This window comes from Talpa europaea (genome assembly GCF_964194135.1).
Source record: "Talpa europaea genome assembly, chromosome: 5".
NCBI lineage: Eukaryota > Metazoa > Chordata > Mammalia > Eulipotyphla > Talpidae > Talpa > Talpa europaea.
Window position 1 is genome coordinate 16,634,735 of NC_140071.1, and position 14,491 is coordinate 16,649,225.

The window sequence follows — 14,491 nt, forward strand, 5'->3', positions numbered from 1 at the left end:
CAAGGGGTTAAGCACTGCACTGTGAGGTGGTCCGCAGCCTCTGCAGCATGTGTTCGATCCCCGGCCGGCCAGGGAGAAACGCACATGGCGCGCAGACCTCTCCTGCTGCGCCTGCTGCTCCCCTCAGCAGTGTATTTCAGTCAATCTACCTATTCAGTTCCCCACTCTGTCTCTGGTGAATCCTCTCACCCCCCTATCTCTGGCCTGTACCTGAGCTCTTGTGTGCATAAATAAATCAATCTTTAAAAAAAAAAAAATTCCTGTTTGACAGGCTTCACTGGATCCTATTTTCCTTCCTGGACCTCCTGGGTTCAAGTGAAAGTTCTGAATGACAAGGGAAAGGTGATCTCATAAGAAGTGTCCTAAAAATGGTTTGAGCAAAACTTGGTCAGAAAGTACAGTTCTGGTTCTACCGCATCCTGCCTGTATGTCCCTGGGCAGGTCATTTTAAACCGTGTTTCCCAACTATGTGTGAAGGTGCCTCAGAGCCCCACGATGAACTAAGAGGGGTGTTTGGGATATTTAAAAATTCAAAGTGAACAGAGTGAGGTCATTTACACTCGCCACGTAACATAGCACTGCTTTGCTTTCCTATTTTTTGTGAAGCTGGGTTTTCCAGTTATGAGAAAAAAGAAAAGACTGTATGAAAACCACCTGGCACAGGAGATGAGCAAGACTGATATCCAATTTGATGCCAGGACACGAGAAGTTGCCAGGGTCTAACAGGTACATAGAACCCATTTGCAAGGGCAGGAGTGGGCACAGGGCTGGATCTTTATGACCCTAGCAGACAGGGTGAAGGAGAGAGTCCTGGAGCCCTTGGTGGCTTTTGCAGGATTTTATTGGGATTTGCCAGGCACACGGCAGGCAGGGGTGCTGGGGGGCTGGCAGGCCTCCCAGCAAGTCTTCACTCTGTCTGGGCTCTCCGGCCTTCTCTGGTGGTCTCTGCTTCTCGTGGTTCTCTCTGCTTCTGCTGGCATCTCCGTGACGCCGCCCTTTTATAAGCCCAGTCTCAGCCCAGGTGAATCCCATCTACATATGCCCACACCCTTCTCCAGGTGCCTGCCATCAGGAATGCATTCAGGACCACAAGGATCCATCATCCATCCTAACCGCGGGAGGGCAGAAAAGTCTGATCTCTTCATTTACCCTACACTACTGCTGAGCAATAGTAATTAAAATGAGAAATGTTTTCTTTCAATTTATGTGTATTGTATTTTTAAATAGTTACTTAGTTGTAAGGACAAAAATACTTAAGTTGTTGGGAACTATTTATAAATGGGATCACTGGATACTTCTTTGGACGTAGGGCACCATGAAAAAATTCCTGAGATGCTAGAAAGTTTCAGGCCATCGGGGTCCCTGTGTTCTCATCTGTGAAATAAGACCTGCCCACCTTCACCTCTGATGGAAGAGCAGTCGAGATACTGTCTGTAAAAGATGTTCCTGGCTGTCTGTACAGCATCCTTTCTCCACTTCCCCATCCTAAAGGAAGCTGGATTCGATTCTGGAATCCACCCCTCCCTCACACAGTAGGAAGCTGAGTCCAGGGGGAGTTCCAGGAGCCAGTTGGCTTTTATCTAAGGGCAAACCTAATCTCTGCCAAAGACACATACAGGCCTGGCCTGGGAATACAATCCCTTTCACTAGACTTGGCCATCTTTTAAAGAACTACACTAAAAGCATCAATTTACTGCTTCTTTTCTATTCTTCAAGTTCCATATTTCCTCCTTACCTGCCCCCTCCCTATTTCTAAATCTGGTTTCTCTAAAGATAAATGAAAAAAGAGGAAGCATAGCATTTTCTGCAGTCTCAGAGTCTTACATACATTTCTTTAAAAGTTTACAGCTAATTTTTCAAATAGTTTTATGTCTATCACAGAATTCTATGTTCTAAACTAGCCCACCTGTTTATTTTACAGGTGTTCGCCAACTTGTTTTGGTATTTACCAATTTATGTGTATTATATATACATCAATAGATACTCTCTTAAGTACCTATATGGCGGTAACAAAGGTAAAAAGACTTGGTTTCCTATTCATTAGAACCGTGCCACTCAAAGCTCAGTTTTTGTGCTGCAAGCATTAAAATCACCTGGAAGTATGGCAGAAATACAAATCCATGGGCCTCACCTAGACCCTCTCTCTTAAAATCGGATGATTCTTTTTCATGCTAGACCAACTACTCTAAGAGCTTATGGCCTGGTGAAGTTATGTAAACTACACTAACAGCAATTACTATCCTTGGAGATATGTAAAAGTACAGTGGGAACGCAGGCAGGGCCTACCTACTAAGAGCAAGCACTCACAGTACTGAGCACTGTGTCCTAGGCACGTCACAGGCATTCTCTTAGACATCACAAGACTGAGTGAGGCCTTTCTGACTTCAAAGGTCATAATCACTCCACAAAACTGCTTTGGGATTGAGAAACAGAAGACGTTTCACAAAGAAGGCTGCATTTGAGTCAAGCCTATTTCCTAAAAAACATGCTGGAGTAAAAGGACTCAGGAGTATTGTCTGTCATGGAAAATGCTGCATGTGGAACGGATGGAGGCAAGAGAGATCGTAGCATATTTAGGAATTCAAGCAGTTCAATGTATAGTATTGGAGAGCAGGGGTAGAGACATGAGTAGGCAGCTATCAATAGGTAGAAATCTTATTCTAAATATGGGAATAATATGCTACGTGAGTTTACATTTTATTCTATTAGGGAAAAAGGCCATTAAAGAATTTTATAGGCTTCAAAAAGACCAGTTTGGTGTCACAATGACTACTGCTAGAGTAACATGGTCCGGAAGTGAAGACAGCGATAGTGGGGACAAAAGTCAGGTAGGGAAGCTGCTAAGCAAACCCAGGGAAGAAGTGACAGGGGCCTGGATGAAGGAGCAGTGAGAGGTGGGCAGAGAGATGGATATGTAAGCTACGAAGGTGGAACAGACACTTCACAACCGAGACTCATTCCTTTAACAAATATTCAGTTTCCACTAAGGTGCGGCACTATTCCAGGAACTGGGGACTTGGCAGTTGAAGAAAACCTACAAAGTCCTTCATAAATTTTCCATTCTAGCATGTATTAAGAGGGAGTGAAGCTTGGGGTTAATAAATATGTCGGCAGGGATAGAAGTATGTGAAGAAAAATGAAATGGGGGGAGAGCAGAGCGTGTGATCAGGTGGCTGCCATTCTAAGTAGGAGTCAGGAAAAGACTCTCCAGAAGGTGGTATTTGAGGCGTGGCCGAAATGAAGCGAGGGGTAAAGCATGGGCAGACTGGGGGCAGAGGGAGACATGGTGGAGTGGAAGCTAGAAACTAAGAGCAGGAAAAGTAGTAGGACTTTCAAATGGATGGTGGTACAATTTACTGGGAAAGAGCAATGCTTGGGTGGTGCTGGCGTGCATCTACACAGCAGGCTCTCTGAGGACTGGTCTACAGGGAGGGATGAGAGTTTATCTGAAGGAAACCTCTAGAAAATTTTCTAACATTCCAATTCAAACACAAGCTGAACAATATCCTCATCAAAAATATCAGACACCTAAGGACTTATATTATGATTAATGGCGAAGACTAAAATATTTCAGTGAGTCACAAAATGTTAAAGAATTTTCTTGAACAGTTTTCATAAACTTAAAAGCAAATTGTGCTTTCAAGGGGAAAAAGCCTTTTTTAGTAAAAAGCAATAAGTCAATTCATTTAAAGTATATTATATTTATGTAATTTGATGTCAAATATAATCTCTCAAGTTGGAAGGTAGAAAATTGACATAATGTAGTATAAATTGAAAACAGTCCAAAGCTATTTTCAGAATTCAATCATTACTGTACAATCAGAATCAGAGTCTTGTTTCATAATTAGAAGAAGTAGATCACTATGATACTGGTTCAAGTTTCCACAGATACACTGGTATGTATTATTCTAGACTATAAATGCAATGTTCAAATTCACTTGAGCTGAACCATTGGTTAGAGATGAGCCATTGGTTTTTGACTTTCAATAATTTTATCTGACATAAGCTCATCAACCTCTTGCTGGCTGAACCCAAACTCTTTAAGTATCTCTTCACTGTGTTCTCCTACAAAAGGATCCCTCTTGGAAGAAGGGGCAGCTGGTGTGTTAGACAGCAGGGGTGCAGGGCGAGGACTTGTGCCCAACTTCAGATCCGTGATAAATGAGCCCCGATCTTTGTTATGACCGTGATGGGTAACCTCTTCAAAAGTCAGAACTGGAGTCACGCATGCATCTGTGTCATCAAAGATCTGACACCACTCTGCTTTTGTCTTCTTTGCAAATACGTCTGCAAATTTCTTCTTCATTTCTGGCCAATCAGTTATACTCATCTGATTGGGAAGTTCATCAGACTTTAGCCCAAGTCCTGAAAGAAAAAGTTTCTTCAGTGATTATGCTTTGGGTGGAATGACTGTAGTCAATGAAAGTAAGTTTTGGGCTCACTATTCTAACATTGGAATGAGACTGGGAGTTCTCTGAATAACTTTAATGCAATGTTTACTAAAGAATGAGCAATTAAAAAGGCTACTAAACAATATCTGCAGAAACTGTTTCGAACTCAGGTCAACAAAAACTTTTTGATATATCTTATCACTGTCATTTAGATTTGCTATGCATAATAATGAAAAGATGACTAAAATTTAATCAAACTTGTTCATAGATGTAAATTCTCTATAGATGATTCATAGACACACAGGGTTCGGGAAAGTGCACACTCTCTGTCCTCTGTCCTGCTGCTCTCCTGGCCTGGAGCACGGGTCTGGGAGTGTCACTCTACTGCTCAGCCCTCTGTGTAGCGCTGTTCTGTTAGAACTGTGAATAAAGACCTTCTGTTTTTAGTTTTCATTTCTGGACAGAAAACAGTCCTATAGGCTCTAGGTAACCATTCTGTTTTTCCAATGATAATGAAGTTAGTGAAGTTAATACAGATGATCATAAGATGCTTTCTAATACTTGCAAAAACAATCATTTCAGTTGCATGCAAGTAACTCTGAGTGTATGTTGCACCTGAAAAGCTCTCAGACATACAATGAAACAGACTCAAAGCGGAAAAATAAATGTGGGTGTAACCAATATGCCTCCACTTGAGGGGTATTCTAAAACTTCTCAGATGCTAAATTATCTGTAAAGGAAATGTTAAACGCAAACTTTTCACAGAAACAAAATTAATTCAACACAATTATTTAATTAAGAAAGAAGAGATTCCAATTTTTCTGCTAACTTGGGGCAACATGTCACTCAAACAAGAATCTGCAAGGTAAACTATGGCTGCAACAAGTGATGAGAATGTATTTTATCGAAATCTCATTCACCAAAGTCTCTCTGTGCTCTGGCAGAACTGGGGGATCATCCCTCAGCAGTGTACTTCGGTCCTTCTGCCTGCTCTGCTCCCCGCTCTGGCTCTGGTGAATTCTCTCACCCTCCCGCGCTTCTGACTGTACCCAGTGCTTGTATAAATAAATAAATATATCTTTAAAAAAAAAAAACCAACAAAGAACTGGGGGATCATTTTTCAGGGGGAGTAAGATGTGGGTACACAAGGGCAAGATAAATATCCCAAACCACTGAGTATAAAATGTAAAACAAATTGAACTCCCACAAAAGGGATACTTTTCAAAACCCTAAGGCAATTTTTGTAGACTTGTAAAATTACCTGTCAATTTTTTTTCAAATGCAGGAAACGTCCCACAATATAATGATGGCTATAATTATGTTCATTATAAAGTGGATAATAAAAGGTATCAAGAATTTCTACAGGGCCCCAAAATAGAACCTAAAGGCAGGTACAGAAAAAAGGGGAGGGAGCGTGTGAAATACTCACCTTTGATGAACAGCTTGTAGAACTGGGGCTCGATTGCTCCAACAGCCATGAACTCCCCATCTGCTGTCCTATAGGTTGTATAGAAAGGCGCACCACCATCTAGCATGTTCTGTCCTCGGGGCTTTTCCCACAGACCTGTTCCTTGAGTTTTCCACAGAAAAGAACTTAGATATGCTGCCCCTTCCACCTAGGAAGAAAGAGAACACAATCTGAATTCAGGAAATTCATCAATAAAAGCATGAGTCATGTGTACCTAGGTGTTTTTTTGATATTTGTGTAAAAATACTTATCTTGCCATGTAGAAAGATTCTAATTATACAACGTCTTTGGTACTTTGAGAAATTCAGTTAGTGAAGGTGAAATGCACTAACTGTGCTATGAAGCTGGTTTCTAAACTAATCAGTTCAGAAATTACTGTTCCAAGGAGACTTTTAGTTTCTCTTCCCAATGAGACTATCAAAACACTGATCATTTTTAAAGCTAGGTGAAAGATACACAAAAGTCCAATACACAGTGTCTCCACGTTTACATATGTTAAAAACACATTTACATATATTAAAAACTGTTGGGCTAAAAATAAAGCAAAAAGATTTCTAAAAATCCATCTTCTGGGGCCTCCCTGGTGGCAAAAGGGGTTAAGACGAAACCTATGAAGCTCACCACAGCCACTGCAGCACAAGTTTGATCCCTGGCCAGGGCGGTGACCCACATGGCACAGCAGACCTCTCCTGGCTCGCCCGCTGCTCCCCTCAGCAGTGTGTTTCAGTTGATCTGACTGTTCTGTTCCCCACTCTGTCTCTGGTGAATCCTGTCACCCCCCAAAACTCTGGCCTGTACCCCATTTTTTGTGTGTATAAATAAATCTTTAAAAAAAATCCATCTTCTGATCTTAACACCACTAGACACATATACACAGACATATGAAGCATATCACATTTTAAAAGTAAATCATATTATAATTAAATTTAGCTTATTCTAGTTTGAATTCAAGCCTAAGAAAATTATAGTTGAATACTTAATAATCACTAAAAAGTTACCACATAAACACAACAATACTGGTGGCAGGTATATGAGTTTCTGAGTCTAGACAATTGGGTTTGGGAATTCCAACTTCCCCGAGTCCTGAAATAAGAGGAATGGATTCACATCCTCAGAGACAGTTATCACAAGGCTGGCACGCTGGCCAATCGACAGAGGACTACCTCCTGTTATCATGGCTTTGTACAGTCCGGATGATTCCCCGCACCCCTGGGATAAAGCCATCAAAGTATTCTTGTTTCCAAGGTTACCGACCCATTCAAATGATGAGCATGGAATTTCTCACAATTAGTAGTTGCGAAGCAAACATAAAACACATCTTTGGCTACATCCCAATTTTCCCTTTTTACTTTAAATCTCATGTATATTTTGACTTATGGCTCAAACATCTGTCATCACCAAACAGTGGAGTTTAAAACAGGGTTACATGGATCCTAGATATGCATACAGATACACATGTGCGCGCGCGCGTTCACACACACACACATAATATCTTTTATATACTGGATATACTGAGGGATCTGTTGAAAAAAGATGCACTATTAGACTTCAAAGTCCAGGTTGGCCCACCTTGGGTACAAACAGGCTCTAGCCAAACCCTATCTTCTTAGTGCTATAGGAGGACATAGAACAAGAGACACAGCAGCTACAGTCCTCGTCTCATCACGAGGCTCACAGGTGCACTCAGGTTGGGGGTATTCCCCCAGATCAGGGATGAATACAGCAAAATGGATCCTGTTCGCCACACTTAACTGCAGAGTCACCAAGGAAACAGTGCTATGAAGAAAAGATTCCAGGTCCTCACAGTCAGACCTGGGTCAAGGTTTCTGCTGCTAACAATATTTGACAACCACCAGCCTAAAATTGTAAGTTACAGGTTTCCTGTAGTCAACTTTACAACTATTTGTGTCACAGGGGCTCCTAGAGATGGGGACGTGATGATGCTTTAATGATCCAGTTGGCCCTGAGTAATTAACCAACACTCACCATGCCCTACAGCAAACACAAACCCTGACTAAAGCTCACATTTTCACATACTCTAAAACCTTACTATGATCCTAATTGTTATGTAATTCTTTCATCAGACAACATCTGATGAAGCAGCAACCATCTTTTATTTATAAGATTATTAAAAAAAGCAATTACTTGTCTTTAGTAAAGTATTCAAATTATTCCTAAGTAAGTATAGTCTTAAATTCTCTTTAAAGCCCTGGAGGCAGCATGTCTGGGACCATGCCCAGAGAGGCCAGCAGAGGGCAGTGATGACCGCAGGGTCAAACTGCCTGGGCTGGCGCTTCTGAGCCTTGCCAGCAGCCTACTCTAGAAGGAGGCCGTTAACCCATCCAAGTTTGAAAGTTTCCAAAGACTGAATGAGAGCGAACACACCTCTTTCAGGGAGCTGTGTAGATCAGAGGGGGGTAGACAAATGTAAAGCTTGGACTGTAGCTGTAAGTGTAAAGGTGGTGTTGCTGCTGTTGCTACTGCCACATGTTGGGCATGTGCTGTGACTGGACCAGGATATAAAAAGATCAGTCACACACTGACATCAATTCAGTGACGGTCACAGCAGATATGTGAAATGTTCCCTGATGACAAAGGCACAGAAACAGGGCAGGGCTGGGGGTGATTAGCCTGAGAGGAAAGGGATGTGCCAGCCAAGGTCCCAGGATGGGGGATTCTGGTAGAAAACTGCTTTTGCAAAGGTCACCAAGAGCAAATCCAATTTACACTGTTCAGTTTTAAACTCTTGAGTTCTCCAACATTTGACCCTCTGGCTATTCCTTTTTCTTTCTTTTATTATTATTATTTTTTTATTTATATAAGAGCTGGGGTACAGGCCAGAGACATGGGAGGGTGAGAGGATTCACCAGAGACAGAGTGGGGAGTGGAACAGGCAGATGGACCGAAAGCACTGCTGAGGGGAGCAGCAGGCGAGACAGGAGAGGTCTGCCGCACCATGTGGGAATCTCCCTGGCCGGCCAGGAATTGAACCAGGGCTGCAGAGGCTGCAGACAGCTTCACAGCACTGCATTCAACCTTCTGCGCCACGGGGAGACCCTGACCATTCCTTTTTCTTGGCACATTCTCTTTCCTTTGTTTCATGACAACCATCCCTTCTGGTTCTCCTCTTAGCCTTCTTAGCCCTTGCTTCTCTTCTGCTCCCTCTTCACACACTGAGCTGTGTCCTCTTCCCTGGCGAAACAGCCACTGTCTCACGTGGCTCCCAAATGACTCTGAAACCTGTTTCTAGTCCCTGACTTCAAGTGTTCCATGTGGATACTCAAAAGGCACTTCAACTTGAAAAGACCAAAACCTGAACTTCTTTTCTTCTAATAATAAACATAACAATAACTTTTACAAATTGCCAGCCACTGATTACAACCTAAATAATGGATGAACTCGTTAATTCTCTAACAATGCTATGCAGTAGATAACATTTTCTCCCTTTTAAAGAAGGAAACTGAGGCACATGGAGGTTAAGTAACTCACCCAAGATTACAGAGTCAGTAAGTGGCACAGCTGGGGTGGAGGAAGTCTGCCGTGCTCTTGACCCCTAGGCCAAACTGCCTCTCCCTTCAGGGTGCTAATGATACCATCCATCAGGATATCCAAGGCAGAAATAGGGGACCCATCCGTGATTCCCCCACTCCCCTCACTGGCAATGTATCACCAAACCCCAGCAATATTACAGCTCAAATATCCCTTAAATCCAGACTGATTCACCCACAAACTGCTCCACTATGTGTCCCTAGTGCCCAGCAAGAACCCAGTAACTGGTCTCTCTGCCTCCACTCTTGTTTTCCTGAAATCCATTCTCCATCCCACCTCCAAGACGTGTCCAAAGGCAAATGTGTAGTGACCCCAGATTGAGCTCTGACCAATCAGCTGTGAGCTCTTGGGCAAATTCTGATTCCTCTTTTAAAAAAAAAAAAATGTATTCCAAGTGAAGCGTTATTTTACAGATTAGAAGAAATCACATAGGTAATGTGACCAGCATAACAGTGAAAAGAGTAAAAGCACTGTGATGCTAGAAACCCCCTGCATACAAAACACAGCAGGAAGATCTAGACTGATCTGTGTTACTTTCACATACTTGAGAATCTTCTCCATCTGCTGAAAGAAACTTTTGGAGGATGATTTTGAACGTGGAATGCTTGTAAACGATATTCTAAGACTAAGAGATAACTAGGATAATTATTGAACAACCACACAGAAGTCCAGTGAGTAGTCACAAAATGTTTAGAAAGCTGACTCCAAAAACAAATGATCCAAATATGGCATTCTGATATATATGAAGAAAGGAAGGATAGCTCTGAAAACTTGCGCCAACTGTCAAATCTCATTTATCCATTATTTTGTTCAGAAAAGGATTTGAAGCAATCATGTCATACTGGAGAATAACTGGCGGGCATCTTCCTCATCCCCCCACACTCCTCCACCCCCGTTAACTTACCATGTTTGCATCAATGACCTGCCCTTTGCCAGAACGTGTGCGTTCAAAGAGAGCCAGCACGATGCCCAGGGCGCACATGAGTCCACCGCCACCAAAGTCAGCCAAGAGATTCACTGGGGCACAGGGATTCTCACCACTTCTGCCAAGTCTGGACAGTACACCTACACCAGTAAAAAAATTTGGGGAGCACAAACTGTAAATTTAAACTCTCTTTTAAACAAATACATGAATATCTTAGAGAAATAACCAACCTCTCTAGTTGCTGACATTAAGTGAAAACTAGCACATCAGCCTAAATCCATTCAGCATATTTATAAACAGGCTTTCCCACCAGCAAGGGACTTAGTTTTTTGTCTTTTAGGTCTCTAATACTTTATTTCAACTAATATTTTCAGAATTTTACTGCTAAGATTTTACTCAAGGAGTTTCGGGGGAAGTAATTGTTGCCAATTGAATTTATGCCTTAACCACAGTATGGTGGACTTCCATTCTTATTTCAGAGATGCAAGAAAATAAACACACCAACAAGAAAAGGATTACACTTTAAAATAGATATGAAAAATCAATTCTACATTCATTCTTTATCTCAACCCCTAAATGTGTCCTCATAGGAAATTCTGAGACTTTCTTTACTAAACAACACATAGCTCTCAGAACTCAAGATTTAGGCCATTCCAGGACATATTCACAGGGAACATTTTTAATAAAGTGATATTACCATGGGCTTTTTCTAGTATTCACAGACATCTGAAAGGTGACTCAGATGATTTTCAATATAGGTTGGGGGAGAGAGGTGTCAAAATCAGACTCGTATCAGAATTTTCACAACATGGAGAAACCATTCCTACTACCCCTAAGTCTCCTACTTCCTAGCAAGGGGTTGCCTGAGAGTTGAGTCCATGGCTGTAGTAAGTAAATGTTCCTTGTGAGAGTATATTATCCCTCAAGTGTGAAGATATAAGAAAAGGTTGAAAATGTTCCAAGACAAACTAACCCTTTTAAAACTATGTTCTTCTTTATTGATTCTTACATTTCACCTGTATTGATACTTACATTTTTACCTGTAAACATACTTTTTAATAAGGGTAACTGCAGAACTTGACTGCAAACAAATAAATAAAAAGTGTAGAGAAATTTGTTTTTCCCTAACATACCTGACAAAGCCAAATAGTTGATGTCATGGCCTGCTCTCTCAGCGAATTTTCCTGATTGCCCAAATCCACTCAGCCTGGCATAGATAAGTTTTGGATTCTCCTTGTGCAGAACCTCTGGGCCAAGCTGCAGTTTTTCCATGACACCTCAAGAGAAAGGTCACCACGTTTTCTATGAGAACATGAATCAAGGATGGGTATAATCCTTCCTCTGTGGCACATATGAAACAGACCTCTTGCAAGTAATAGTGATAACATTTAACTCTAGTAACACTTGACACATATAGATTGCTTCTAGTAACTAAGGACCCAAAGAGTGAGATGACCATTTTTGGGATGTGTGGCTTCTGCCCCAGGGTGCTACCACTTCCTTCTAGAACTTCCCTATTTCCCTTTAGGCAAATCCACATTTCTTCAATACTCACAGTGGACATTTCATCCATTTAGCCAGACCCTTTACAATTTCCTGAATCTTCTCACTAGTAATTTGTTAAAAGTTGGAAGTTACCCTAGATGTTTTCTTGGTTAAAAACTTCCTTTTGAAAGCTGCTATTCTTTTTAGGATCTTTTCTTTTTCAATGCCACATCAGTGCCTACCACCTTCTGCCTCAAGCTGTACCTATGTCTGTATATGATCCCTTACCAGCTCAGAAAATCCTCCCACAGGACTCCCCTGATCTATTCTCACAGGCCTCTACAGTGCCTAGCATTAGTACCTTCAAAAAAGGCTCAAAAAAAAAAAAAAAAAAAGGTTCAATAAATATCTGTGAAAAGAAAGGTTAGTTACAAGAGCACCTGAGAGTTCTTAAATTATCAAGCACAATATTTATTGCATAAAATCCAGGTAACAGGCAAAGTCCCCAGGGATTAAAGCAATAAAGACTACATAATACTCACTGTCTCTGTCCTGCCAAAGTTATCTTAAATTGCAAAAGAACTTATAGTTATCTAAGGAAACACCACCCACAATCCTCTCACCTGGAGGCAACAAACTTATTCATAGCTTCACCTTTCCCCTTACTGCAATACCTAGGACAAATTACTCAACCATGTTGAAACTACTTCATCTTCAAATGGCATTATTGAATTATGATATAATCTTATTTACTAAATTACTATAATTATATTCCTCAAATCTGGCTATATGGGTGAATTATTGCTTTTAAATGTCTGGGATTCAATCAACAAACATTTACAACATACAGCTATATAACCAGAAAAGCTTTGTTTGTATTGACTGAGCAAGATTACTTCTGGCAGCTGTCGGAGAAAGGATCAGAGTAGTGCTAGATGCAAACATCAGCTTTAAAAAGACTGTTTTAACTGTCAAAGAAACTGCAGCAAGTGCAGAGAGAAAGAACCCTGGGCCACAGAAAGGAAGAATGAATGAACTGGTTGGTGGTCACTGCAGTCACGGGTGAAGCACAAGTTTCTGAAGCCGGCAACTGGGTTCTATTCACTGTGACTAGTAACAGAAAATAAAGAGATGCCATTTCAGGAGAGAAGATGTTGGGCTTGGTTTGCGATTTCTGAAATTTGCAGCACCTGGGGGACAGCCAGCCCATTGGAAATGTTCAGGACCTGAGTATGCCAGAGGTTTGCGGCTCTGTAAGAGGGGGGTACAGTTACAGGTCTGAGTATCCTGTCTATAAAATGATGAGAACAGGGCCTCCCTGGTGGTGCTAGGGGTTAAGCACCACACTAGGAAGCAATCCGCAGCTCCTGCAGCACAAATTCGATCCCCGGCCGGCCAGGGAGCTACCCACACGGTGCAGCAGACCTCTCCTGTCTCCCCCACTGCTTCCCTCAGCAGTGTACTTTGGTCATCTGCCTGTTCCATTCCCTCCTCTGTCTCTGGTGAGTCCTCTCACCCCCTGCATCTCTTGCCTGTACCCCATCTCTTGTATGCATAAATAAATCATTAAAAAAATAAATAAAATTATAACAAGGGGAATGCACAGGTGTTTCAGGAGCAGAGGGTAAAGTAAAAGAAACTGAGCCGAAGCTGGAGCTTGGGCACCAGCATTTAAGGCCAGGGTATTGGCCTGCACAAGGGGGTGGCATTAGAGGGTAACCGTCCCCCCAAACGGTAGCAAAATGTGCTCTAAGCCGTCTCCCTGGCAGCGAATAGCAGGCTTTTCAGTCTCACAGGGCTGATGACCATCAAGTAACTAAGAAAGGCAAATAAAAGCACGTGGGCCATTACTAAAAAGTGGGAGAGGCGCAGCCCCAGCGGCGCCCCATGCAGAGGCGGGGAGCCCCCTGCAGCGGGAAGGACGCGTCCGGCACCACGGGGGGGCTGGAGGGCCGCGCCGGGCAGCCGCCCAGGGGCACAGCGCACCCCGCCGCGGGCTCGGCCTGCGGGCGCCCCCCGGCCCGCGGCGCCCCTCACCGCGGCGGAAGGGCTCGAGCACCACGTCGGCGCGCGCGCACAGACGCCGCACCACGGCCGCGCCGCGCGGGCGCTTCAGGTCCACCGCCAGCGACCGCTTGCCCCGGCCCAGGCGGCTCACGTCGCCGGCGGAGCCCGGCCGGTCCACTCGCACCACCTGCGCCCCGAAGTCCGCCAGGACCATGCCGCAGAACGGGCCGGGGGCCAGGCCGGCCAGCTCCACCACAGAGACGCCCCGCAGCGCCATGGTCGCGGCCCCGGCCCAAGAGGACGTGACCCCGCAGGCCGCGCCTCGACCCCGGCCCCGGGCGCCGCGCTTAAGGGCCTTCTCGTGCGCCTGCGCGAGGGGCGGGGCCTTGCGCGAGGGGCGGGGCCGGCGACGCGGGGGCGGGGCTTGGCCCCGGCGCCCTCCCCCAGGTCCAGGGCGCCCGCAGCGCTGTGACCTACCGTGGCCTCCTGCTGCCGAGTCCTGAGTTGTGTTGCGGGCTTGACCTGGGAACTGGGCCTGGCCCTGTCTCCCTAGGACGCTGGTACGCACACCGTGGGCCGTGTGAGCCCCTATGGCTGCCCAGCCCTGAAGTTATGAGGACCTTAAAACCTTAGGAATGGGGCCTCCCTGGTGGCGCAAGGGGTTAA

At 43.8% G+C, this 14,491-nt stretch overlaps 1 protein-coding gene across 2 annotated transcripts; it reads right to left on the reverse strand.

The window, feature by feature from the left end:
- Positions 1-3,955: 3,955 nt before the first annotated feature.
- AMACR (alpha-methylacyl-CoA racemase) lies at positions 3,956-14,102 on the reverse strand (the record flags this gene model as incomplete). 2 transcript variants are annotated; one of them, XM_084233514.1, is made up of 5 exons in its annotated part: positions 3,956-4,365; positions 5,821-6,007; positions 10,313-10,473; positions 11,467-11,610; positions 13,856-14,102. In XM_084233514.1, the coding sequence occupies 5 exons, from the start codon at positions 14,100-14,102 to the stop codon at positions 3,956-3,958; spliced, it is 1,149 nt and encodes a 382-aa protein (XP_084089640.1). The 2 variants fall into 2 exon arrangements, with proteins under 2 accessions (XP_084089640.1, XP_084089641.1); XM_084233515.1 differs by lacking the exons at positions 3,956-4,365; positions 10,313-10,473 and having other exon boundaries at positions 5,857-6,007.
- Between the last annotated feature and the right edge of the window lie 389 nt (positions 14,103-14,491).